The 26143-nt window shown below is 47.5% G+C and overlaps 1 protein-coding gene across 1 annotated transcript in view; it reads right to left on the reverse strand.

The window, feature by feature from the left end:
* Positions 1 to 26143, reverse strand: part of LOC149337289 (transient receptor potential cation channel subfamily M member-like 2) — a 350682-nt gene that overhangs the window by 216240 nt on the left and 108299 nt on the right. The window contains exons 10-12 of the mRNA XM_089554378.1: positions 23764 to 24016; positions 4318 to 4402; positions 4201 to 4252 (exon numbers count right to left, since the gene is read on the reverse strand). Coding sequence (XP_089410504.1) covers positions 4201 to 4252; positions 4318 to 4402; positions 23764 to 24016 — 390 coding nt within the window. The remainder of the gene's footprint in view (positions 1 to 4200; positions 4253 to 4317; positions 4403 to 23763; positions 24017 to 26143) is intronic.

Here is a 26143-nt window from a genome sequence, read left to right on the forward strand (position 1 = left end):
TCCTCTACTTAGTGCATAGCTACCTGGACCATTGTTCTCCTGTAATTCGATAAAAAGATAGATACCAAGAGGAGCTACCTGCAAGACAAAGCTGACTTCAAAGATTGTAAACAAGCCACACAGCATATTCCTGATCAAACGGTGGGCTATAGTTTGCTTATTATTACTGGCTTGCTTTCTTCCATTTATTCAATAATACTGGGTTAAATAAATAATTACTGGGTATTATGCAGCTGCCTTTGAGATCTATCTTTTAATGGTGTTAGAAGTGAATGACTTCAAACAGAAAGATGCACGAAAATAGCCTACTTAACATTCGTCTGCTCTGAATTAAGGTCATACTGCTTCAGCAGTATGCTGCGCAGACATCGCATCAAAATCACTAAATTAAAATACTGTGATGTATTCAAAGCGGTGCTGTCACTTCCTCCTTCATGATTACGACTTACATGCAAGGGTCACAGTCATCTTTTCCTTTTGATATCCTACGGCACATGTCAAGGAGTCTTCATAAAAACCCAGCTTGAAGCGTATTTTCGGCAAGGCACGTCGTTTTAGTTCACCTCACTAGCTTTATGTCATTTAAATTTGGAATGATTTCCTGATTCCACTGTCTCCATCCCCCCTGATTATGATGTTTTCGTCACCGCTTTTATGGTTTGGTTTGGTTTATGGGGTTTAACGTCCCAAAGCTACTAAGGCTATGAGAGACGCCGTAGTGGAGGGCTCCGGAAATTTCGACCACCTGGTGGTCGAAATTTCCTCCAAAGAAATTCTAGCCACCGCGGCCGGGATCGAACCTGCGTCTTTCGGGCCAGCAGCCGAGCACCATAACCACTCAGCCACCGCGGCGGCACGTCACCGCTTTTATGTAAATCATGCTGCATAGTGTCGCATTTTTGTTTCGGTCGCATTTCTTGGCCTTCTATATTTACCACCATTTCCATTTTCTTGCTCAATAACCAACTTAATCAATGGTCCGTGCAAGAGTCTGTAAGGTATTGTGAATGAATAAAGGAATCAATAAATAAAAACAAAACCACTTTCTGCGACTCAAAATTTGAAGGAGGCACTTAAACTCTGCATTATGGGTATGGCAGGATAGCTTTAACGCGTTAACGCCCGTATATGCGGAACTGGTCTTTCTCGCCACTGATTGATCACTGGGAGTCCTCTTACCACATAGAGTTTCTTACTATTACCTAGAGGGAAAGCTGGCGGCGCTGCACTTCAGCCACCATGGACGCCCAAAGCATCATGGGGCGCTGAGCTACTTGTTGCGGCACAGTCGTAATTTTTTGGGAACATGGAGTGGCACTACTAAGACGTTCCATTCCGAAAACGCTGTTCGTGAGTGCGCAGACGACTTTCGCGCGAACGCAGTGGGCAAAACCCATAGTAGTGAAAACGCGACGACACACGACGCCAATAAAAAATTTCACTTTTCCGAAATGCCATTAAAAAACCTCTTATAGTATTTAAGCAACAACATCTTTTTTTAAAACATATTTGCTTTTAAAAGTGGGCCTGTTAATTACGAAATATTAGTTTTTATAGTGTTCATTACTAGGCCAATAGGAGAGTGAGTCGTCTCTTATTTTGGGTAAGCTTTGCAGTTAAATGCTTTTATGCTCGTTTGTTGCAGTCATTAGACAAGATATTGAAAGTTACGACGTTTGTAGTTATCAAACAGCTTTACTTTTCTATGATTTTTTGGCCAAAAGTTGTAGTTCTGCAGTCGGTAGCTCACTGCCCCATGATGCTTTGAGCGCCCATGGTGGCTGAAGTGGTCTCGAGGGGTCGCCATGCAAACTCCCATAGACGGGCTGCCAGCTTTCCCTCTAGGTAATAGTAAGAAACTCTATGTCTTACCACAACTGGAGCTTTAATAAGGAATGCGCCACGGACGGAAGGTTCTTCCATTGGTGGGGTTTGAGAGACCCTCTTCCCGAGCGGCCAACGATTGCCACGGTGGTCAGTTTTCCAACTATAGGTGTTATCACGCCACTACGTCCCATGACCTATGAGGCCTACCTAGGTTGGGGCATATGCGCCCCACTTTGTTCCCTATACTCGTAAGAGACAGTGGGACGCAGCTGCCCCACTTCAGGTATCCTCCCACCAATCTTAAGGTTTCAACGATTTGTTTAAAAATGATTTCAGCCATGTCCACTAGATAACGTAACGGGTCCACCGTCCGTCCGTCCGTCCGTCCGTCCGTCCGTCAGTCCGTCCGTCCGGCCGTCCACCCACGCACCCACCTGCCCGAGCCCGCCTGTAAAATCTGTAGATTTTTTCGTATATTGTGCGAATTTTGTAGCGACGTGGACGGACGGAGAAAAGCGAGCAGGGGAGATGAAAGCAAATGCAGCCGTTGAGTGCATTGCAAGGTAAGTACAGGTAAGCGACAGCTTCATAGTCGACAAGCAGGACCCAGAAAGAACCAAAGAAGCTAAGAAACAAAAATACAGACTGCACAAAGCGTTGACCTCGGAGAAAAAAAGGTCAGCTGTATTGATGACATGCACAATCAGGAGAGAACTACAGTGGTGACCATCCAGTGGTCATTAAATCATTGGCTCAGACATGAAACATTTTGTTGTTCGGCTATTTGTGCAATACAGAAGAATCAAAACTTGCATCGTGGGGAAATCGGAGGCCCGTCATCATTTTCAGGGACATGAACCTCGAAGCCAAGTGCAGGCTCAAGTTACGAGAGTTCAAGGCTGAACTGTCATGGACGAATTCATGCATTACACTAACAAGCGTCCAATAGTCAGAAGCGCACTCCAGCCCACCACCGGAAGCTGCTTCGTCTAGATCTCCACACTGCACATAGATGTGGCTAGAATGCATTTCGTGCCATCCTTTACCTACAACATGGCGTTAGTCGTCGTCTTGCTGACGAAACCAAGGAGTGAGTTATGCGTTGTTTATTTACGGCGTCCGGTACGTTCGCGTAGCAGCAGAGCACGGCGCAGCAGCACTCCTAGATTTCAGCGATGGGGGACACCAGGCGCCGCACGGATCAGATCCCGACTGCGTCGCTATGTGACTTCAGCGAACCATGTTTAACGTGACGAGAAAAGAACGGCACCGACCAAAACAGAAAGATGGAATGACGTTTCGGCTCCCACACGGGAGCCTTGCTCCCCGTGGGGGAGCCATGTGGGAGAACAAGGTTCCCGTGTGGGAGCCGAAACGTCATTCCGTCTTTCATTTTTGGTCGGTGCCTTTCTTTTTCCGTCATGTCCCATCCCGACCAGACGGGCTTCCGTCAAACTCTTGACTTCGAACCATATTTAAGCTCGGAACTAAACATCGCTGTTCGCCATTTTTATTTGCTAGGTTGTATTTTGCTTTATTCTTTGAAAGCGTCCGGCGAAGTTGGCTGCGCTACAGGCGTGAGAATAAACCAAAGGCACAGGAGCCCATGGAAGAAAAATGAAATTAATCATTACAAATTACCCCCACTCGACCCAGAAACACGGTTGCCAACTGCTGCAAAGACTGTTGGCTCTTACAAATACCGAGAAACAAAGTGTTCGTTTCGTATAAAATTTTGCTACGCGAAACCAGGCGTGCGGAATTATTCACTGCTTGCCAAATTTGAAATCAGGGCTTGTCAAGCTGCATAACACGCTGCTTATTCTCCTGAATACGTAACGCCACAGGCGATCTACTCTACTAGTGTGGTCAAATAAATCGAGAAAACTGCTATGCTTCCTCACTCTACTCCCGTTCTCGATTCTTTGTGCCAAGCCAAAGTCATTCTCTGCGGTGGGAGCGTTACAGCGGTGATGCTTTAATGTGACAGCGTTAAGGCGTTGTGGGCGATAAATAAGGTGGCGTAGAAGCAACCCCAGAGAAGCAACATAGGTCACATGAACTTGCGGTGTCACCATAACCTGACCAGCGAATTGTGAAAGGTGTCACTCAAATTAATAATTGAGGTTGCTCGGGAAGAGCAATTTGGGCCGAATAAAGCACACCAGCGGCAGCACGTGCCGTCGCAGGGCAGCGACGCATCCCTCTGCAAAAGAAATGGCACGAGGTCTCCCAGGGACACATGATTATAAAGTCGAAAATTTCGCCTATGCAGGCACACACTCATTAAAGCTAACGCGGGGCATAAGTGTACCCACCAATTTTTCAGACTGGGAGTCAACGCAAATTGAACTTCTACACGCAATTACTTACGCGTTTTCTGTGACATTCCGTGAGAAACTGTAGTCCTTGTCACATTCGTCTTCTGAAGAGGAAATCACAGCATGGCATAAATACCTGCGCTGAACAGTCGTTTGCTTCAACGCTTACCTTCGCCGTATTCCATTTGATGCGGGTCACTCTTGAATCGCACCCATATATACATGGGGAGAGCCGTAAATGCGCACAGAATCACCTGTGTAGTAAAAAGCAGTGCTGAGGTTTTCAAGGAAATTTGAGAGCAGTACGCATCGAGCGTTACTTTTATATTGCACAGATCAATTTTGAGGAGTATTCCATAGCCGACTAAATATGCTTCATTGTTACAATCCGCCTGATAAATAAGGCTGCGACAGTAATCAACACCACTCATGGGATTCTGTACCTGCAGCCCAATACATTGACCCAAAACTGGAAGCGCGTTGGCCAAGCGCGGCGCTACCTGGGACGAGCATTCACTTCGTTGCCCCAGTGCTCGTAGTGCCACTCTAACAGACATCCAATGATGGCCCTGCTTGTCCCCTGTTCTTGCTCTAAGACACGCCTCAAACATTGGCCCTGACTACCCGCTGCTGTCCAGAGATTTATATTTATTTACCCTTTGAATACAGGAGAAAGGAGAAAAACAAAGCACGACTTAAGGCGCTGCCTGACAAGAGATCCTCCTTGATTAAGCAGTTACAGCAAACAGAATTAGAACTTCCTGTTGGGCGAGTTCGTAGCTCATTTGGATGTAGAGTGGTTTACAGTGCCGCGCACACACCTCGCACACACACACCCCAAGATAGGTGACACACATGCACACCGACAAACCTCGCCTCTCGTCATTGCGCTGTATGACGCTCTAAAAACACAGCACACAGGATGTACACGTACACAAAGGTTACGATAACAAAGCGCCAATCTAATAAAATCAGATTTACACACACATATTGCATAAGAATCAACATGACAAAAAAAAGCAGGCGGTACTAGGAACAAGATATCGGAATTATGCACCTCCATAAGCAACAACGCATGAATATTGATGCAGTCAGACATTTCCTTAATCATTTCCCTAACAACCACTTTCTTAGTGAGCTGCTAATGTACGCACAATGAAATAAGGCGATTTTCTTATTTGTTAAGCAGAACATGGACGTGCTAATTCACTTGTTGCATACCATAATTACTTCGGATTCTTAGTGTTTTTAAAGTCTCCTTGCACAGGCTCCTTGCACAGGAGCAAGGAGGGATGCAAATTTTTAATTTATTTATTTGTAAATATATAAATAAATAAATACGGTGACTAGGACATGGTGCTCTCATATCGTTCATTATATTTTATGTATTTTTCTTGTCTAAAAGAGTAGATTTGATTAGTTCGATGGGTTTTACTATTAGCGTTAAGGATGCTTGAGGAAGACTGGATGCGTTCGAAAATCTTGGGGTCAACTTCAGTATTTTTCAAAAATTTCCACGATCTTTTCTGCAACGTCGTTAAGCTGGTATATTTTTTTAGTCAAGGCTCCCCAGACATGGCTACAGTGTGACATTCTTGAATACAGTAACGTGTGAGACAACATTTTGTTTCAACAATGTGTTATCAAATTACTATCTTTCAGGAGGGCAGATGGAGTTCTGTACAGAGATTAGCTACGTGTGTTTCATGAACTTTCATGAATTTATTCACGTAATTCTAACGTCTCGTTAGAAAAAAAAAACCTAGGTCTGCCAGACCTTTCACTACGTCGTAAGTACTCTCATGTCTGTCATTTTGATAAAGTATACTACCTTCATGCTTTCCTTCAAGAAAGCCTTTTCACCACACCGAGTTCCATCTCATCTCCCATCGACCATTACCAAGTTGAAGTGACATCTTGCCGCACTAATTTCTACCATTTTTCCTCTTTACCGAGAACCGCCACTGAATGAAACTGCCTTTCCGAGTCGGCTGTTTTCATATGTGATGCTAGTAATCTTATACTTTCTATATACTTGGTACTTTTATTCGACGTGGACGTCATAGAATAGCCACTTTTCCTACGCTTGTACAAACTTCTTAGGCTAGCGTAGTTAATTTTGAAAGCAGATGTGATATTTCTTGCCTGTGGAATATCGTTTGCCTGATCTTGATATCGTAGGATGATTCAAAGATCCAGCGACACGTTGCGGAACAGAGTGGACAACTTCTTCGAGACACTATATACACTTTAATGCAGGTGTCTAACGAAACAAATACACTAGGCCAGAGTGGTACTCGCACTGCTCTGCCTGCCAGCAAACATTCACTCGCTTTTCAAACTCTCGCTAAGTATCCCTCGCAGTTCCGCGAGTCCCTCGGCGTGCCCTCTCCGGAGCCGATGTGCTCTGGCCCGATCGGCCCACCCATCTCTCCTCGTCCGGTCTCTGCCCGACCTCAGCCGATCTCTCCCCCCTCCGGTGTATCTCAATCTGCCCTCGCTCGCGCCTAAAAGCCGTCCTTAACCTCTTAAAGGGCAACTGACCAAGGTCTGGACATTTTTTTAAAAAAACAAGCCGACTACATAGATGAGGCATCGAAGATAGCCTCTGCAAAATACTAGAGCCATGCGAGCCCCGAAAAGCTCTAAAAATTTAAATCAAAGCCCACTCGTTCTTTCCTTCCACAAGCAAACGTCCTCCCCTCTAATCTGACTCGTTTGACATCATACGGAAAGCTTTCGCTAAAGGCATTCCATTGGTGCGTCGTTCTGACTGACTTGCGAACGGTGGGCGTAGCTGGGGCGTCGCGTCGTGTGCTCGTCAGCGCCTTCCGTTTTGGCACATGCTTGCAAGCCCACATGAAGGAAAAAAAACTGAGGAGGAAGCATCCGGCGACAGTCTTGAACCCTAGTCATAAAAACTAAAAAACAGTAAAACGGAGAGAGTCGCCCTCCCCCCCCCCCCCCCCCCCCCCTTATCACGGCACGATACAGCCCACTGCTGTGCGCGCTTCTTCCTCAGTTTTTTTCTTCCATACAAGCCCCCCAGAACAAGGTTTTAGTTAATTGTAACAGTTCATGTATGCTTCAGCGTGTTCTGTTCGTATGCCGTGCCGTGTGTAGTAGACCCTTCCCCTCGCGCGCATACTCGACCGCTCCGCTTATCGTTCGTGCGTCTTGTCTACACCTTGGCTCCGTTGAACGACATGAGCTTAGGAGCAAGGAAAAGACACAAACACACAGAACACAAACATACACGGCGAAAAGCAAACAGGCGGTTGCCGGCTCCGCGATTCCCCGTGTGTTTCGAACAAAACCGACTCCCGCCCCTCCAGTCGTGAAAAGATGGGAGGACCGAAAAAAAAAGCAATGAAAAGTTGGCTTGCTAACTGGAGTCGACTAACCGAGGTATGAAAGCATGCGCTCGCTAACAAGTTTAGGTGGTCGAGCCGATCCCGCCTCTCGATCGGTCAGTGTGCGGAGAAAATGCAACGACGCTGTTTCGTCGTTGGATGCGCACGCAGGGAGTGGAGTCGAACCATGATCTAGCATAGATTTCCAGGAGATTATGAGTTGAGTCGTGTCTGGCTCGAACGCATCGGCCTTCCAGACACAACGGTAAAGAATGTGGTTGTTTGCGGAAGACACTTCGCTCCGGACAACTACGTCCACGATCCAAGCAACTAGGGAGAGGAAGCACAAAGAAAAAAAACGCGACGAAACACCGCGAGGAGACCCAAAGAGCAAAATAGAGAGGCCGCCCCCCCTGAAAGAGACCGGGTACCAAACACCAAGAAAAGAATTCTTTTCAAGGCGGGACGCAATCCACTAGACACCACGCCTCCCGCTAGCATCGGAGGAGGAAGGGCCCTTGCGGAGCCTGAATAAAACTTGGGTTGGGCCTAGTTGGTACATGATGTTGTGAAGGTGTAGGCTGCGCAACCACGGGACGAAACACGAAGAAAAGACACACAGACACACACAAGCGCACTAACAACTGTTTACTTCTTCTTGGGAACGCATACTTATACACCAGGCCACGTATGCTCAAACGCAATCTTTAACAACAATAGTCATGCCAAGAACTGTTAACGCAGACGGGAACGCAAAAAACTGACTTCAGCTACGTACAGAGCCACGGACGTATCACTGGTAAAGTCTACTGCGTTTTCCTACTGCGCCTACTCGACGAGGCGCGAGAGAGAAAAATCTCGAGGAGGGAACGGAAGGAGAGGAGCCTCGCTACCAGAGAGGCAGAAAATATTTTCGACCACGAGGTATTCACTTCCCCTTTAAGTAGCTAAAGGGAAATGCGCTTCGCAGAGCCAATCAGGAGGATTCATACCGAAGGAGCCAATCGCACGCTGGTGCTCGTGGCTCGCAAGCACCCATGGCACCAGGAAGACATTGGGCGCTTTCGTTTGCAGTTACGGCACACCGAAACGAACGACAGCGAGAACACACGGAAGGCGAACACATAGTGCGAACACCATTAAATTTACACGTACCCCCCTCGAGGCCCGAGGGGCCCGCGCATCGGCATTGTCTCGCAGCCCAAACGCGAATTGGGAAGGCCGGGCCTCCTCGCTGGCGGTTAACCGGCGTTGCCGTCATCTGCCGCGTTTGTTTTAAAACCAACTCATGGCGGCGAAACCGGGATGGCGTTTGCTGGAGGAGCCCCGACAAAAAGGTAACGCACAAAAAACGAAGGAGGACAAGCTATCAGCTTTGTGGTGCGCGAGCGATAGGGCTCTGCGCAACAACCCGGCAACTAAACTGGCCTCTTTGTTGTATTCGATCAAATCACTCTGTTCTGTACGCGTAAGACTGCATATTGTCAATAGATTGTGCCACAGTGTATTACGTTACCGAATTATCTGCTATTTCTTCTGTTCAGCGTTCTGGCTTAATAAGATTGACCCAGTACTGAAAACGATATTACAAACTGGCGGAGGCGTAGCTCGGCTATGCCAGAGTATACGTAGCGAAAGCAGGATACAGGGCCTCCAGCTGCTGTCGCTGCTCCTAGCGGTCGAGACATCGGACGTTAAACGTGCCCGTCTCGTGGCGGCATATTAACGGCGTGTAGCCGGTTGTTCGGTGCGCTGTTCCTTTGTTTCCTGGGCAATTCTTTTTCTCTTCATTTCGTTCCGATGACGATTCCAGGCCTCCTTTTGCTTAGCAGAATTGTTGCCGTCCATACTGTGGTTGCGGCACACGCGAGCTCTCCTTTTCAACCCTCCGACATGTTATGAGGCATGCGACACAATTGGCGGAGCGTGCGAATGCGAGCGCAACGACGAGGCAAGCGGTGTAACGTCATACCAAACTGCGGCGACGGCTCAGCGGCCAAGCTCGCGGTGTAACGTCATGCCAGGTGGCGCCGCCTGCGCGCGGCGTCTGCCAGCAGCGGCCGTTGCTAGGAAACGGCTCAAGGTCGGTCTCTGTGCCTCCTCGGAGCCCCGTCAAAGCGAAATGGGAAGTTCGTGACCAATGTAACTTTCGCTACAAAGGCTCTATGGTCCCTCCCTGTAGATAACCGTGCTCTTATACAAATGGCTGATTTGATTATGCTATTCACCCAAACAGTTGCACTGCGATACATATGGACAAAAGAATATTGTTTTCAGTACCAACGAGCACGAGTGTTACGCGTGGTGGTGGTGGAAAACATTTATGTACAGATACACTTCAGGAGGTTATGCCTGAGCTGACCGAGAGGGGGTGAGCCCTTACAAGTACTAGGTGGGGGTCCCTAGTTCGGGACCCCAGTGGCGTCCTCCGCGGCCCGGGCTCGCGCGACCAAGGCCCGTTGGGCCTGCAGGTCAGAGCAGCCGAGCAGGGTCGCCTCCCAGTCCTCGCGGGTTGGGTTGGGGTGAGGGGGGATAGCAGGGTTGGAGAGGCAGGCCCACATCATGTGGTAGATGTTCGAACACTTCTCCGCACAGTGCGGACAGCTGCCCGAGAAAGAAGGGTCCAAGTGTTTCAGAGCTGCCGGGCAGAGCAAAGTATTAGAATAGAGGTGAAGCAGAAGCCGCTCCTCCACCTTTTACACGGGCGGGGATAAAGACCGTGGCCAGATTGATAAAGTAAAACAATGTTTTTGAAAAAGTAAGCGGGAGTGAATTCGAGTTCCTGATAGCCGGGGTCGGAGGGGAATGTCCGGTGAGAGAGCGCGCGGGCGGCGGCGTCAGCTGCCTCATTTCCCTCAAGGCCCATGTGAGCAGGAGCCCAAATGATACGCCGGTGCGCGGGTCACCGGTGAAGACGTTGTTCTGAAGAATGCGGTAGGCTAGATACGGCACCCAGCCCTGCTCTACGTTCCGACATGCCCCTCGAAAGTCGGAAATAATTGTTTTTGAATTGGAATGAGATGCAGCCAACGCAATGGCGAGCTCCTCCGCGTGTGTTATGGCACGGGCTCGGAAAGTAAAGCCGTTCACTGTTTTGGATTGGTGGCCGACTGCGGCCGTGTACCATCCCCCATGGTGGGGGCCTGAAGCATTCACATAGATTACGCTGGGTTTCGATCCATAGTGGCGGACCAGGGCTTCCGACCGCGCCAGGCGCCGGCGATTATGGTCCTCACGGTTCATGTTTGCGGGAAGAGGGCGCACGTGGAGGGCGCATCTCCACTGAGATGGAATACGTACGCGCTCTTCCATAAGAGTGGTGTGTTGGATGTGCAGTCGGGCAAGCAGGCGGCGACCCGACGATGTCTTTGAGAGACGTGTGTATTGGTTGGTCAAGTGGGCTTCCCGGAGCTCCCGAAATGTGTTCACCATGCCCAGCCCCAGGAGGCGCTTGTTGGAGGTGTTCACGGGGAGGCCCAGAGCTCGCTTAATAATTTTGCGGAGGATGACTTCGAGTGAATCCTCGTCTTGCTTCCGCAGGTGGAGGTATGGAGTCGAATATAGAATTAGACTGGTTACGAATGCATGTGCCACCCGCAAGGCGTCCTTGCATCGTAACCCCCCGCGCTTGTTAGAAACCCGACGGCCCAACCGGCCCACCTGGTCCCCCACCTGACGGAGTTTGGCCAAAGTTGCTTCTGACCGTCTGTCTTGATGTATAAGGAGCCCCAGTACCCGGAGTTCAATATTTTCAGGAATTGGACCTGTCTCTAGAGACCGTGAAATTTTGGCTGTGAACTTTGGTGAGGGGCGTATGTGCAGTCCCCAGCGGCTGCGGAGCAACTGACCAAGGCGGTGGTCAGATCTGTGACGCAGCGGAGGGTGCTAAGAATCTCTGGCTCCGGACACGCCGCCATTGGAAACTGACCTGGCAACGTTTAACGCAAGAATCTTATCAAGAGAGGCTAGTTTAGCAGTGCTGTTGGAGGAATTAGCCGGTATTAAATGGCATTTCATTGGGTTTAGTGAGGGTAGGAGGACAGATGAGGCGTATACAGTACTAAAGGGCGGGCATGTACTGTGCTATCATGGATTAGCAGATAGGCGAGGACTAGGTGTGGGATTCCTCATCAATCAGGATATAGCTGGTAACATAGAGGAGTTTTATAGCATTAACGAGAGGGTGGCAGCTCTCGTAATTAGACTTATTAAGAGATATAAGCTGCAGGTGGTTCAGGCCTACGCACCCACATTGAGCCATGATGACCAGATTGTTGAAACCTTGTACGAAGATATGGAATTGCCGATGACCAAAGTAAAATCACAATACACTATACTGATGGGCGACTTGAATGCGAAGGTAGGCAAGAAGCAAGCTGGAGACCAGGCGGTAGGTGACTATGGCATAGGTTCTAGGAATAGCAGGGGAGAGTTGTTAGTAGCGTTCACAGAAAGAAATAATTTACGGATCATGAATACCTTCTTCTGCAAACGACCTAACAGGAAGTGGACGTGGAAAAGCCCCAATAGTGAGACTAAAAATGAAATAGACTTCATACTGTGTGCTCACCCTGGCATCGTAGAGGATGTTCAGGTCCTCGCTAAGGTCCGTTGTAGCGACCACAGAATGGTGAGGTCTCGTATTAGCTTAGATTTGAAGAGGGAACGGAGGAAACTGGTGAAGCGAAAGGCTATTAACGAGTTAGCATTAAGAGTGAAGGTAGAGGAATTCAGAATGTCGTTGCAGAACAGATTTTCCGCTTTAACTGAAGAAGACCACGGTAGTGTGGAAACAATGAATGATAATCTCACAGCTATCGTTACAGAGTGCGCCGCAGAAGTAGGTGGTAGGATGGTTCGACAGGATACCAGGAAGCTATCACAGGAGACTAAAGATCTGATTAAGAAACGCCAAAGCATGAGGACGTCTAACTCCACAGACAAGATAGAACTAGCAGAGCTCTCGAAGTTAATAAATAAGCGCAAGGTAGCCGACATAACAAAGTTTAACATGGAGAAAATCGAGCATGCTCTAAAGAACGGAGGTAGCCTAAAATCAGTGAGGAGAAAACTGCGCATAGGTAAAAACCAGATCTATGCGCTAAAAGACAAACAGGGCAATGTCATCAGCAATATGGATAAGATAGTTGATTTAGCCGAAGAGTTCTACACGAATCTATACAGTAGTGAATGTAATCGTCAAGTTACTGAGGAAGGCAGTCGACCACAGAAATGGGACATCCCGCCAGTAAAGAAGGAGGAAGTAAAGAAAGCCTTAGGAGCAATGCAGAGGGAAAGCAGCTGGTGAGGATCTGGTAACAGAAGATTTGTTGAAGGACGGAGGAGAGATTGTGGTACAAAAACTAGCCACCCTGTATACGCAATGCCTTGTGACCTCGAGAGTTCCAGAAGCTTGGAAGAACGCTAACATTATCTTAATTCATAAGAAAGGAGACGTCAAGGACTTCAAGAATTACAGACCGATCAGCTTATTGTCCGTTGCCTACAAGGTATTTACTAAGGTAATCGCTAATAGAGTCAGGACAACCTTGGACTTAAGTCAACCAAATGATCAGGCAGGCTTCCGTAAAGGATACTCGACAATAGACCACATTCACACTATCAGTAAGGTGATAGAGAAATGCGCAGAATATAACTAACCCCTATATATAGCCTTCATTGATTACGAGAAAGCATTTGACTCAGTGGAAACCTCAGCTGTCATGCAGGCATTGCGGAATCAGGGTGTGGAAGAGTGTTATGAGAAAATATTGGAATATATTTACAACGATTGCACAGCTACTATAGTTCCCCATAAAGTCAGCAATAAAATTCTAATACGGAAAAGTGTCAGGCAGGGAGACACTATCTCGCCAATGCTCTTCACTGCCTGCTTACCGGAGGTATTCCGGAGACTGGAATGGAAACAGTTGGGGATAATAGTTAATAGAGAATACCTGAGTAATTTACGATTCGCTGATGACATTGCCTTGCTAAACGACTCAGGACAAGAACTGCAAAGCATGATCAATCAGTTAGACAGGCAGAGCAGAACGGTGGGGCGAAGAATTAACATGCTGAAAACCAAAGTAATGTTCAGCAGCCTAGCAAGGGAACAGCAGTTCGCAATTGGTAGTGAGGTGCTGGAAGTAGTAAGAGAATATATCTACTTAGGGCAGGTAGTGACCGCCGATCCGGATCATGAGAGGGAAATAACTAGAAGAATAAGAATGGGGTGGAGCGCGTATGGCAGGTTCTCTCAGCTCATGAATGGTAGCTTACCAATATGCCTGAAGAGAAAAGTATTCAACACTGTATCCTACCGGTACTCACCTATGGGGCAGAAACGTGGAGGCTAACAAAGAGGGTTCAGCTTAAGTTAAGAACAACGCAGCGAGCTCAGGAAAGGAAAATGATAGGTGTAGCGTTAAGAGATCGGAAGCGGGCGGCTTGGGTGAGCGAAAAACGCGCTTTAATGACATCCTCAGTTGAAATCAAGAGGGAGAAGTGCGCTTGGGCAGGGCACGTAATGCGAAGGCAAGATAACCGCTGGTCCTTAAGGGTAACGGAGTGGATTCCAAGAGAAAGCAAACGTAGCAGGGGACGGCAGAAAGTTAGGTGGGCGGATGAGATTAAGAATTTTGCGGGGATACATTGGCGGCAACTGACAAAGGACCGGGTTAATTGGAGAGACATGGGAGAGGCCTTTGCCCTGCAGTTTATGTAGTCAGGCTGATGATGATGATGATGTATGTGCACAAATTCAGACTTCTGGGTGGAGCATTGGAGGCCGCAGCGGCTTTCATAATGGTCCACTATGGTCGCCGCCTCCTGCAGGTTGGCCTCAGTGTCTCCAAGGGTACCCTGTGTGGCCCACACGGTGATGTCATCTGCGTACAGCGCATGCTGCACACCGGCAACAGCGCCCAGTTGGGCCGGTAGGCGCATCATAACCAAATTTAATAACAGGGAAGAGAGCACCTCACCCTGGGGTGTAACCCTGGTTCCTAAATGAAAAGGGCCATAATTAACTCGAAACTCTGATCATCCTTCTCAGGCACCAGTTAAATTTCTTCCTTTCGCCGATAATCGTATAGCACTTCACGTCTTCGTACCCTCGTCCGGCGACACGTTGCCGGTTGGGGCAGCAACTCCACACTTCTTGAGAAACAAAACTTGTATTTGAAGATGGGACCAAATACAAGAACTTAGAGAAAAGGGCGGTTTAAAAAAAGGCTTTCTAAAAGAAGGGCTGTAGAAAAGCGGCCGAGACTGAGACTCGGCGCGCTCCTTTTGCTCCTCGTTTGCAGCGGGTTTTAATGCCTTCGATAATTGGGCGGAGCTCTATCAAACCTGCTCTCGCCCAATTTCAACCAATACCGCTGCAATGGCACTGTACATACAAGTGGGCGGAGCCCAGTGCTCGCTAGAGACCGACTCTGGCGGACCGCGCACTTTTCCTGAAACATTCGCACTTTCCGAGGCGCCAGCAAAGTCGACTATACCGCTTAACGCGACAGCCGGGTGGTTTCAGAAGGCGCAGACCTTATTGTCCCCCACCCTCACTTGAGAGCTCATCTCTCTTCAATGGGAGACGGTCACCGACCCTCTGCAACCCTGACAAGGTTGTTCAGGGTCTGCTCCCCGTTTCCCGCGGCCTTGGAGAGTGCCCGAAGCGCGCGACGCGCTGTCTCCGTTCTCGACCCCTCCAGACTTCAGCCGGACAAGGTAAGGGGAAATTAGCTACCGGCGCCGTAGGCCTCTAGCTGAACAGCCATGTTCTTTATCCTGGACTCGAATGTAAGATTGCCTGTCGGTCAAAAATATGCCGAATGTATTGAAAGGCGTTTCTGCTGCAGTTAGTTTGAGAGAGGTGGGGGATAATGATCTCGTGGGCAACTTTGTCGAATGCACCCTTCAAATCCAAGGCGAGTACGACCTTGTCATTGAGATCGCATTCGACGGGGTCGAGGACAGCTCGATTGAGTTGTAGCAGGACATCCTGTGCAGATCTGTGTGGGCGAAACCCGAATATGGTGTCTGCGAAAAGATGTTTGGATTCCATGAACTCGGACAACCTGTCGCGTACCATGGTCTCCATGAGTTTTCCCACACAGGAATTCAGAGAAATGGGGCGAAGGTTGTCCGTGTTGATGGCCTTGCCAGCTTTAGGAATGAAGGTGACCAGGGCGGTCTTCCAGTCGATGGTGAGTGGCACTTCCACGAGCCAGATTGAGCTAATGTAATTAAAAAAAGACAGGTATGTGGGGTTGGGGAGGTTGGCTAGCAATTTGACTGTAGTTTTGTGCCGACCCGGAGCGGTGCCATGTTTCATTTTTGCCAGGGCCGCCGTCAGGTCGTGGAGCTGGAACTGTTCATCCAGCTCAACGTTCTCAGAGCCTGCATAAGAGTACGCCGGCCCGCGGGGTGCACAAGTGCTGGTCCCGGAGCTTGTGCGCCAATTGAGTTGTGTTTCCCTGAAAGCTGTGCATTGCTTTTTGGAGGTGTTTTTGAGTTTCCGTGCGTGTTTGCGTTGGGTCAATTAGGGCGCGAAAGAGTCGCCACCCACTTGGAGTCGGCGAGTTGGGCCGCATACTCAGCCACTCGTTGAGTGAGCTCGGCGATACGAGCTTCAAGCTTCCGGTTGCGCTTTTGGCGGCGCCACCGACGAACGAGGCAATTCCGGGCCTTCCTGAGGTAGAGCAGGTGGTTGTCCACATCAGAGACCGCCTCTGAGAGCTGAATTTGAGTTTCGGAGGAGGGCAGGCCAGAGACCAATTGTTGTGACCAAGACTGGTAGCCTTGTTCATGTATGGGTGTGGCAGCGTTATAATTTTGCCTCAACTTGGTCCAATCTGGGAGTCGGGCTTGTGTTGTCGGTCGCGCGAAAGGATGGGTCCTAATCGTAGTGTTCAGGAGGCAGTGGTCGCGCGAAAGGATGGGTCCTAATCGCAGTGTTCAGGAGGCAGTGGTCGCTGCCGGGGGTTTCCTCGGTGGTGACCTAGTCTGCATACTGAATGTTGTGGTGAAGGTCAAGTCCGGACCGTAGTCACGGAGTTGCCTATACGAGTAGCGTGGACTGGTTCAGTGTGAAGAGCGAAGCCCAGCGTTAACGCAAGCTCCGCCGTCCCCGCTTCTCTTCACGGCAGTAACCCCACATCCGAGCGCGAGCGTTGAAATCGCCCACAGTCAGGGGGGGGGGGGGAGGGTCCCGATCCGCAACTCTCAGCGCGCGGCTAAATGGTCCGCGAATGATACATTCGGCAATTTCGGATTGCAGTATACATTGAGTATGTGTAGCGGTGGGTCCTGCATGCGGAGTGGGAGGTGGGTCACCATTACATACGAGTACTTAAGTTGTATGTCTAAGAAGGGTTTTCTGGCGGGCTGGTTGGTGCTTGTCGTTCATGATTAAACTGCGCGAAAAAAACAGGGACATAGACAGAAAGCATAAACACAGATAGAGCGCAGAACTTCCAACTTTTATTCGAAAAACGCTTAGAGCATTACCTTTTATACGCTCTAAACAACCACCACATGACACAGCCGGGATCAAAACAGTTAAGTATTGAGAGTGAAGTGTACATGATGCGGGGACCCGCTAGAGCGCCAATCTAAACTACACCAGTGTGTGCAAGCTTACGCACCATTGATACCTTGATAAAGGGATAAAAGGAGACGGGAAGATAAAGATCATGAAAGCGAAGATAATACTAATACCACGAATGAGGGCATCAGCAAAACGCTGTATTACTAGCGAAACTTACTCAGCAAAATGGGCGCTCTGGCGGGTCCACGCATCATGTACACGTAACTGTCAGTACTAACCTGTTTTTATCCAGACTGTGTCTTATGGTGATTGTTTAGAGCCTATAAAAGGTAATGCTAGAAGCGTTTTTCGAATAAAAGTTGGAAGTCCTGCGCTTTATGTGTGTACGTGTTTTCTGTCTCTGACCGCGTTGTTTTCGCGCAGTTTAATCACGAACGACAAGCACCAACTTGCCCGCCAGAAAACCCTTCATGAATATGTTTCTCCTACCCTGGGCTCTATTCTGTGCTCTACATCCAAGCATCAAGCTGCAATCTTTTGAGCGTCGCTTATCGCAGTCATCACATGCCGATTCCGGGTTCTTGTATACTACATGATGATGAAGATCCCCCCTCCGCAGGTTCAGAAAATGCTGGGCACGCTTGAGCCGTCATGGAGACCCGCTAGAAGGATCAGCAAAATAATGAAGTCACAATGTTGGAGACTAGTCCGTTTCTACATGGACTGGCTACCTGCCCTTGTCTATGAAGAAGAAGATCCCTTCTTGGCAAACCGAAGATTTTCAGAACTAAAGAAGACTGCTGCCAGTTCCGCCGAATTTCTTTGGAACTATGTAAAGCCAGAGCCACCTTTTGGGAAGCGTGTCAACAAGGCAGCCAGGGCCATCTTCGTGGAAGGCAACATCAACATCCCTGGAGGTATACAGAGCATCCTGGAGTAGGTTCCGAAATTCTCCTTTGAACCACCGACCAACCACTCTGAGCTTCTAGCCACAGTGCGACAAACTGCCCGCAGCACAACCATCCAAGATAAAGGACATGTTATCGACGTAGGAGTTCACAGCCTCATCAATACTGTAAGTGAACAGCCACCTAGAACCCCCCTTTAAAGAAAATTGTGAACCACTTTGTGAACCAACAAAAAAGGCGGCTTCGTAGCTATGCCTGTCGGAATGTATGACGAAAAGGCTCGGCAGGCACTAACGAAGAACTTCAGGCCGATAGAATTTTGTGAAGAAAGACGAAAGAGGGCTGCCAGGAAGCTTCTCAGGAAGGTACAGCTGGATTCAATGGCCAATGACGCCAAGAAAGAGAAAAATGGATCCCTGCAAGTTTTCTTCACAGGAAAAACCCGCAAGATGAATTGCCCTCTTCGCATCATTGTATCAGAGAAGGACAGTTGGCAGCGAATGGTAGGGGATTTTGGTTCGTTTGGTTTATGGGGTTTAACGTCCCAATGCAACTCTGGCTATGAGGGACGCCGTAGTGAAGGGCTCCGGAGACCACCTGGGGTTCTTTAACATACACTGACATCGCACAGTAGGTGGCCTCTAGAATTTCGCCTCCATCGAAATTCAGCCACCGCGGCCGGGATCGAAGCCGCGTCTTTCGGGCCAGCAGCCGAGCGCCGTAACCACTGAGCCACAGCAGCGGGGAGGTAGGGGATTTTCTAAAGAGGCACCTGAACGAAGTAGTGGGACCGGACCCGTTTTTAGTGAAGAGCTCAAAAGATTTTCTTGCCAGTCTAGGTGACATAACCTCTGCCACCACGGCGTTCTCGATAAACATAGAGGACCTGTTCTACTCTCTTCCGCATGAAGCCTTGTTTTGCAGCACTCAAACAGCAAGTAGAAGAATATGGTGAAGTCAGCTTCCGCAATGCTGTTAGCATTTCTTTGGAACAATTCCTTGAACTGTTTAAATTTTACTTTCCGTCGACCGCGATTTGCCACAAAGCACAGTTTTACATTCAGAAAAGTGGTATATGTTTTAGATCTTGTTCTAACTAACGTGCCTGATCTTATCCCTTCGATTTTTTACCTACCTGGTCTCAGTGATCATTCTTTGCTCCATTTTGATGTACAAATTCCTGTATCTATCCGAGTTAGTCAGACTAAACAAATTAGGGATTGTAAACGGGCTGACTTTAACGCTATTAACTGCGAACTAGCTCGTTTTTTGGACGATTACTTACCAGGCTTTTCACAGCGTTCTGTTTACACTAACTGGGATTTGTTCAAGGATATCGTTGAACATCTCAATAACACTTTTGTACCATTAAGATCTCTGAAGTGCGATCGGGAATCACCCTGGTTTAATAATGTTTTAAAAAGACTCTGCAATAAAAAGAAGCGCTTGTTCCGCTCTGCGAAGTTGTTGAATTCTAAACAACGATGGGAGGCCTACTTTTCCGCAGCTGCAGAGTACAAAGGTGCGCTAAAAAACGCAAAGGACACATTTTTTAACCACACCCTGCCTGCTATGCTGGTCAATAATCCTAAACAATTTTGGAATGTAGTTAAGAAGAAAGACTCTTCCACAATTCTACTTACTTCTTCTGATGGCGTTGCCTTTCCTCCATACGAATGTTCTTCAGTTCTAAACAATACATTTGCTGCGGCATTTTCTAGCAATGTTTCTCTTGTTCATCGCGTGTGCCCTGTTTTTGATGCTCTTCCTATGGATCCAGTTGAATTCGACGCGTCAGGCATCCAGTGCATCATAGAAAATCTTAAGGTTTCCTCTTCCTGCGGTGTTGACAACATTAATTCGAAGTTTTTAATTAATACAAAGTTCTACTGTTCCATAATTCTTACTAAATTGTTTGAACAGTCTCTTGTAACAGGTTGTATTCCCAATGATTGGAAAATTGGGAAGGTGATTCCACTGCATAAGTCCGGAAATAAACATTCTCCTGATAACTTTAGACCTATATCGCTCACTAGTATTCCGTGCAAGATCATGGAACACGTCATATATTCTCATCTCATCTCTTTTTTAGAATCTAACTCCTTTTTCAGCATTGCCCAGCATGGTTTTCGTAAGTCTTTTTCATGCGAAACTCAGCTAATATGTTTCACACATCACCTTCATTGCATCCTTGACCACGGGTCTCAGGCAGACTGCATATTTTTGGACTTCTCGAAAGCGTTTGACACTGTTTCGCATGAGCTTCTCTTTCTTAAATTAAGCAATCTTAACATAGACCCTAATGTCCTTGCATGGCTACAATGCTTTCTTTCTAACCGTTCACAATTCGTAACAGCGAACAATATAAACTCGCATTCTTTGCCTGTCCGTTCCGGAGTGCCTCAGGGGTCAGTTCTTGGGCCCCTCCTTTTTCTCATGTATATAAATGACTTACCGGCTAACATTTCTTCTTCAATTAATCTTTTTGCCGATGATTGTGTTATTTACCGCGAAATTAAAGATGATAATGATGTCTGTTGTCTTCAATCCGATATTAACAAGATTCTTGACTGGTGTTTTATTTGGAACATGCAACTAAACATTAATAAGTGTAAACATGTACGCATTTATCGTCTCTCTAATGCCGCTTCCTCTTATCACATTAACAACGTGTCTCTCGAAACCGTGTCATGTTATAAATATCTGGGTGTTTACGTTTCTTGTAACCTGTCTTGGAAAACTCACGTTGAATACATAATAAATAACGCTGATCGCATGCTTGGGTACCTTCGCAGAAATTTCTCACGTTCATCTAGTTCAATAAAATTATTACTTTATAAAACATTGGTACGGTCCAAGTTAGAATATGCTGCATCTGTCTGGAGCCCTGGCATCGATTCACTTGTTTCAGATTTGGAAGCTGTGCAGAACCGCGCATGCCGTTTCATTCTTTCTAATTATCACCGAACAAGCAGTGTAACCGCCATGAAATCAAGTTTGTCCCTACCACTTCTTTCCCACCGCAGATCAATAGCCTCATTGTGTCTTTTTCATAAAATTTACCACAACAGCTTTCTCAACCCTAAGTTACTGTCAAGACCATGCTACATATCAGCACGCGTTGATCACCGTCATAAAGTTGGAATCCCATCTTGTCAAACCAAATGTTTTCATGACTCATTCATACCTCGAACTTGTGCCAGCTGGAATCACCTTCCCCACGACATCGCAGGTATTTCTGATAACAATGCATTTCGTCAAGTCCTTAATGTTTCTTTCTGAGTATGTGTCGTTTATTACTGTATAAAAATTGCCTTTCACTGTCTACACACTATTTTAATATATCCCTACTGCATTCTAATCTTATTGCCTTCCTGTGTTTTCAATTTGTCATGTATTCCTGGTTTATTTTTGTTTTCTCTTGTTGTTGCTGTTTAGACTGAAAATTTTATGTATTCCCACTCCCCTCTTTAATGCCTTCGGGCCCTGAGGGTACAATAAATAAATAAATAAATATGCAGGGGCTCATCTGTGGAACCAGTTTTATGTAATATTTTTGTCTCTTCTTTGAACCAGTGCTTGAAAAGTTGTCTCTCCAACCAACGCATTGTGCGCATTTTTCGGTACGTTTACGATTATCTCGTGATGTTAAGCTTCTCTTCTAACTCTAGCCTGCCTTAATCAGTTAGTACTATTCTTAATGTTTTCAAGCGTGAAGTAAAAGGTCTTAATTTTACACATGAATTGGCCAAAGGTAACCAGATCCAGTTTCTGGATACTAATCTGGAATTCACGCCCTGCCTTGGCAATGCGGTACGCCTCAGTCACTTCCCTTTCAATCTTCTTCTTTGCCGTCGCCAGGAACCTCGTACTCGGTAATAGAGGTTGACAGGCGTGGATAGGCGGATTGCACTGGTCTTAAAAATGTCCTCTGGATCTTTTTTTTTTTACTTCGAGGAAATGCTCCTGAGCCATCTCGCCGTCTGACTTATTTACACTTTGCCACAATTTATTGGTACGTGATATACTACTCCCGTTCGGCACTGTTTTTACCGGTTCGCATGTCTTGTTGAGCAGGCGGTCCGTCGTTATCTGTTAACGATTGCGCATATTTTTTGCACCTTGCACGGAGCGGAGAACCAGACCCCAACGTAGTACCTTCCTGCTATCGTTTTGATGTTGTGCGAGAAATTCTAGAGGTAGGAGATGACTGCCACACAGCTCTTTTCTTTTTCCTTCCCAGCCTTCACCTTCACTTTTAGCCTTGGAAGCGTGACATTTGGTTGACGAATTACCTTTTCTGCGGCAGCGAAAAAGCCGGAACCTTGATAATTTTAATTCCATGGTATTTACTACATCCTTATTGACTTTGTTTGGCTCTTGTGAGTGTACAACTAACTAATAGTCAAAATGATCTCACACTGAATATCTAACACTCAATCTTTCCGAATGGTGTGGCGAAGATGGCTGCAGTCGCAGGAAAAAAACACGCAAAGCGCTTCACTGCTATGAATCGCAGTTCGGAGCTCTTTAAACGCATGAAGTGATTTTAATGAAATACCTACAGGTTAAAATATCTGGGTAATATGGTGGCATATCGGGTACTGGTGTGCCAGAAAGAACTGCGCAGCCCAAGTTCAGAAAGCAGTGAATTATAAGCGTGACGAAGAACGAACAATGATTGTTAATTGCCAGTCTCTTTTAATATGTAGCTGCTTCTTCTTCATTTACTCGAACTAGGAAGGAAAGCGTAATGGAATAAATGCTTCTGGCTAAATAGCTAACCTTTCTTACGAAACTGAACTTTTTTGCTATAGACAGTGAGGTGTAGTAATGGCTGTTACATTTCTTTCCAAAGTACGGCCAATGTTCGACAAGTTCGGCCCCGCTACACTTAACGAAATGTGATGAAATGTTCCTGCCTTTCTTGCACAGTAGCTTAAAAAATGCTATCCTGCATGGCTTCAAGGTGGTAACTTCTATTTCTTTCCAGTAATTAGCGGGGTTATTCCCAATATGGTGTCGTGCTTAGAGAACACGAACGGCGCAATTGGTGGCCTCGTTTATGGGCGTCAACTCATTGCCTTTTAAGCCCTACGTATTTGGCAAAGCTGGCTAGAAATAGCCGAAGTGGAAATGCGTTTATGATAGCAGCACCGCGAAAAGGAAGCGCGATAGAGCTAGGGCAAGAAGAATAATCGGTTAACGCTGTGTCCGTGCGATATGCAAGACTAACGAAGCATACTTACACTTGGAAAGGACGCTCGGTACTTTACCTGGCGAGAGAGACGAGCACACAGTCACGCAGAAACGGAGTTGTGTCCGTTCTCTCTTGCCTTTCGTCTGCCAGCGATGCATGTTTTAAAATTTCTGCAAACCAACTCGCCCAGCAGCATACCTTGCTATTTACCTGAACGATGCGGAAGTTCAGCTTTTCCGGCGGGCAGGGGCAGCGCACGGTCATCTGATCTTTTGAGACCTTCGCGCAGCATGTGCAACTGCACTGAGACGCGCATGAGTCACCAGGCTAAGTCGTCATTTCCTGCTTCAAGAATTGTGGCGCCACAGCCTCTCTGCAGTTAATTCCTTCCTCCATGAAGCGAAACAAGCAAAGCAAGCAAAATAAAGCAAAAGAAAGCAAACCAGAGCAAAGCGGAGAAAAGCAAAGCAAAGACAGCATAGCCGCCAGCAGTGCTGCTGAGACCATTCCACCAGATGCGGCGGAAGACTCTGTAGCGGATGCTGTAAGAGAAACCATGTGCCCAGCGCCTCCATCACGACCGGGTGGGAAAAGCTCACGCTACCTTGAGCCACAGTGGAACGCTGAAGAAGCCCCAGGTGATGTCGCGGACGCTGATGCAACCGAGAAACTGGTTGGTCAGCCATTTCTGACAGCACGGGTGCGAGAGAAACTTTCGGTTGCTTCCTTCGGCGGCAATGTCCACTGCGGTCTTGTACTTCCAGTCCATGCTTTGCACACTCAGGATGTCGTATGCGCGGCACGTGGATTCCAGATAGCACAGGTTCAGCACCCCGGTAGCCATTGCCGCGAACTGCCTGGAAGTAAAACGAGAGCAGGGCTGCTTTGCCGGATGCCTCGACTTCGTCGCTAGCCCGTTTTCCTCTAGTTTACGCGACGGTAGTCAGTGACCGAACATAGCGCGGAACGCACAAAAGGAGCGGACAATAAAATATCGATATGAAGCCACCTATGTCAACACATGCGCTTCCTTACGCGTGTTTCGAATACAAAAATTTCAAGCACACCAGGCTGTGCAGTGCTACAATCACTCCAAAACTTTCCCTTCACTCTATGCAATGCAAAGCACCAGAGTCGCTTGTTTCTCAGATTCTATATAGATTTAAATAGGACAAAATTCTACTTTTGTTAATTATGTCAAAAAGTCTGTCAGTTTCACAGAGGAGGAATAACCCCGAACTTGGACGAGACTTAAGAACGAGAAGACAGGACGAGCGGTACCGCTCGTACCGCTCGTCCCTGTCGCTCGTCCTGTCTTCTTCTCGTTCTTAAGTTTCGTCCAAGATAAGTACAGTAAGTTGGGCTAGTTGGTGTGGATTCATACTTAGCAGCGAAAAAAATGAGGACCAAATCGAACAAGGAGACACAACACAAGCGCAGACTATCAACTGAATTTTTTTTATTCACGAAAGGGAAGCTTTTAAAGGCGTTAGAAAATACAAAATCGAAACACAACCACTACCACGCGTGCAAAGGAAACCTATGACATATCATTCCTGCTTGAAATACGAACACAACAACAGGATAACAAATGCAATCACATCAAGCCCCCCCCCCCCCCCCCCCCCCCCCCCCCCCGCCGTACTGTCTGCTCGTGCTCAAGAAACTGCGCAGAAAAGGAACCTCCTTTTCCTGCAGGCTGACCGACGGTGATGTGGCACACGCGTCTCCTTCTTTCTTAATCAAATAAGCTTCTAACAGCTCCCGGCAGACCTTATCGCTGTGCCTGAACAAGCTGTTTGCCCTAACTAGGTGGGGAAAGCGGTCTTTGAAACCCCTGCAAATCAAGGAGAAGTTGGACGCCACAGCACCTTTCAATGATCTCCGGTGTTCCGCTATACGCTCATTGATACACCGACCGGTCTGGCCGATGTGATTCTTACGACAGGAAAGCGGAATGCTAATACAACGCCTGTGTCACAATCTCCGATCCTTTTTGGTGGGCTATCGTACAACTACCCCTCCCGCGGACACCACCATGCTCAAACTTTTTGCGCACAGGACTGCACACACCAGCAAGCTTATTCTTCGCGGTGTAAACAATGTTCACCCCGTACCTCGCCCCCACTTTCTTTAGGCGAAGTGAAATGCCGTGGACATAGGGAATTCCTACCAATCGTTTTTTCGTCGCAACCTCTTTCACGATGACCTCGGGCCTACCGGTCTTGGCCAAGATCCTTTCGGTGACTCTAGCCAGAGTGTGATCAGGAAAACCTGCTTCGTTGAGCCGGCGTATTTTTGCCGGGAAGCTTGTTTCAACCTTGTGGCAGCGAGATATTGAAAAGAAGGCTTTTAGGCAAGAACTAGCAATGCCGGCCTTTACCAGTTTAAATGACCAGATCTGTGATTGAGGAGGGGCTTCTCCGTCCTTGGAAGATACTCCCAGCACACCCCACTCGCATAGCACCCAATCCTCAGGTCTAGGAACTGGATGGAGCCTGACTGCGGTAATGCAAATGTGAACTTCAGACCATCGCCCCTTTCCTTGAATGTCTTGACGACGTCCGGGATAACCCTGGGGGAACTATCTTTTAGGAGGATCAAAAAGTCATCAACATACCGGAAGACTCTTTCAGCAAGATCAGCAAGATCTTCAGCTAATTTAACGTCCATTCTGCTTAGGAATATGTCGCTCAAAACAGGTGCGACACGGGATCCAATGCAGACGCCAGTGTCTCCTTGTTCGCTTTGGTCCTCGTTTTTTGCGCTGCTAAGTATGTCGTCCAAGATCGCGGTTATACCTCCTCTCCAACATGTTAGGCCAACTGGCCCAAAGCTTCCCCTTGTTGAATCTCAGTTTCCTTGGCTGCTTTTAAAAGTGCTCCATTAATCCATAACTTTCTGACTTTCATACCTTTCCAAAATTCTATGAATTAAAATGACTGTTTAATGGTGTTCTCAGGTTTCGCTATAAATAAATCGTA

The sequence above is a fragment of the Amblyomma mixtum genome, chromosome 7 (genome assembly GCF_055824585.1).
Source record: "Amblyomma mixtum isolate Tamu chromosome 7, ASM5582458v1, whole genome shotgun sequence".
In the NCBI taxonomy this organism is placed as follows: Eukaryota; Metazoa; Arthropoda; class Arachnida; order Ixodida; family Ixodidae; genus Amblyomma; species Amblyomma mixtum.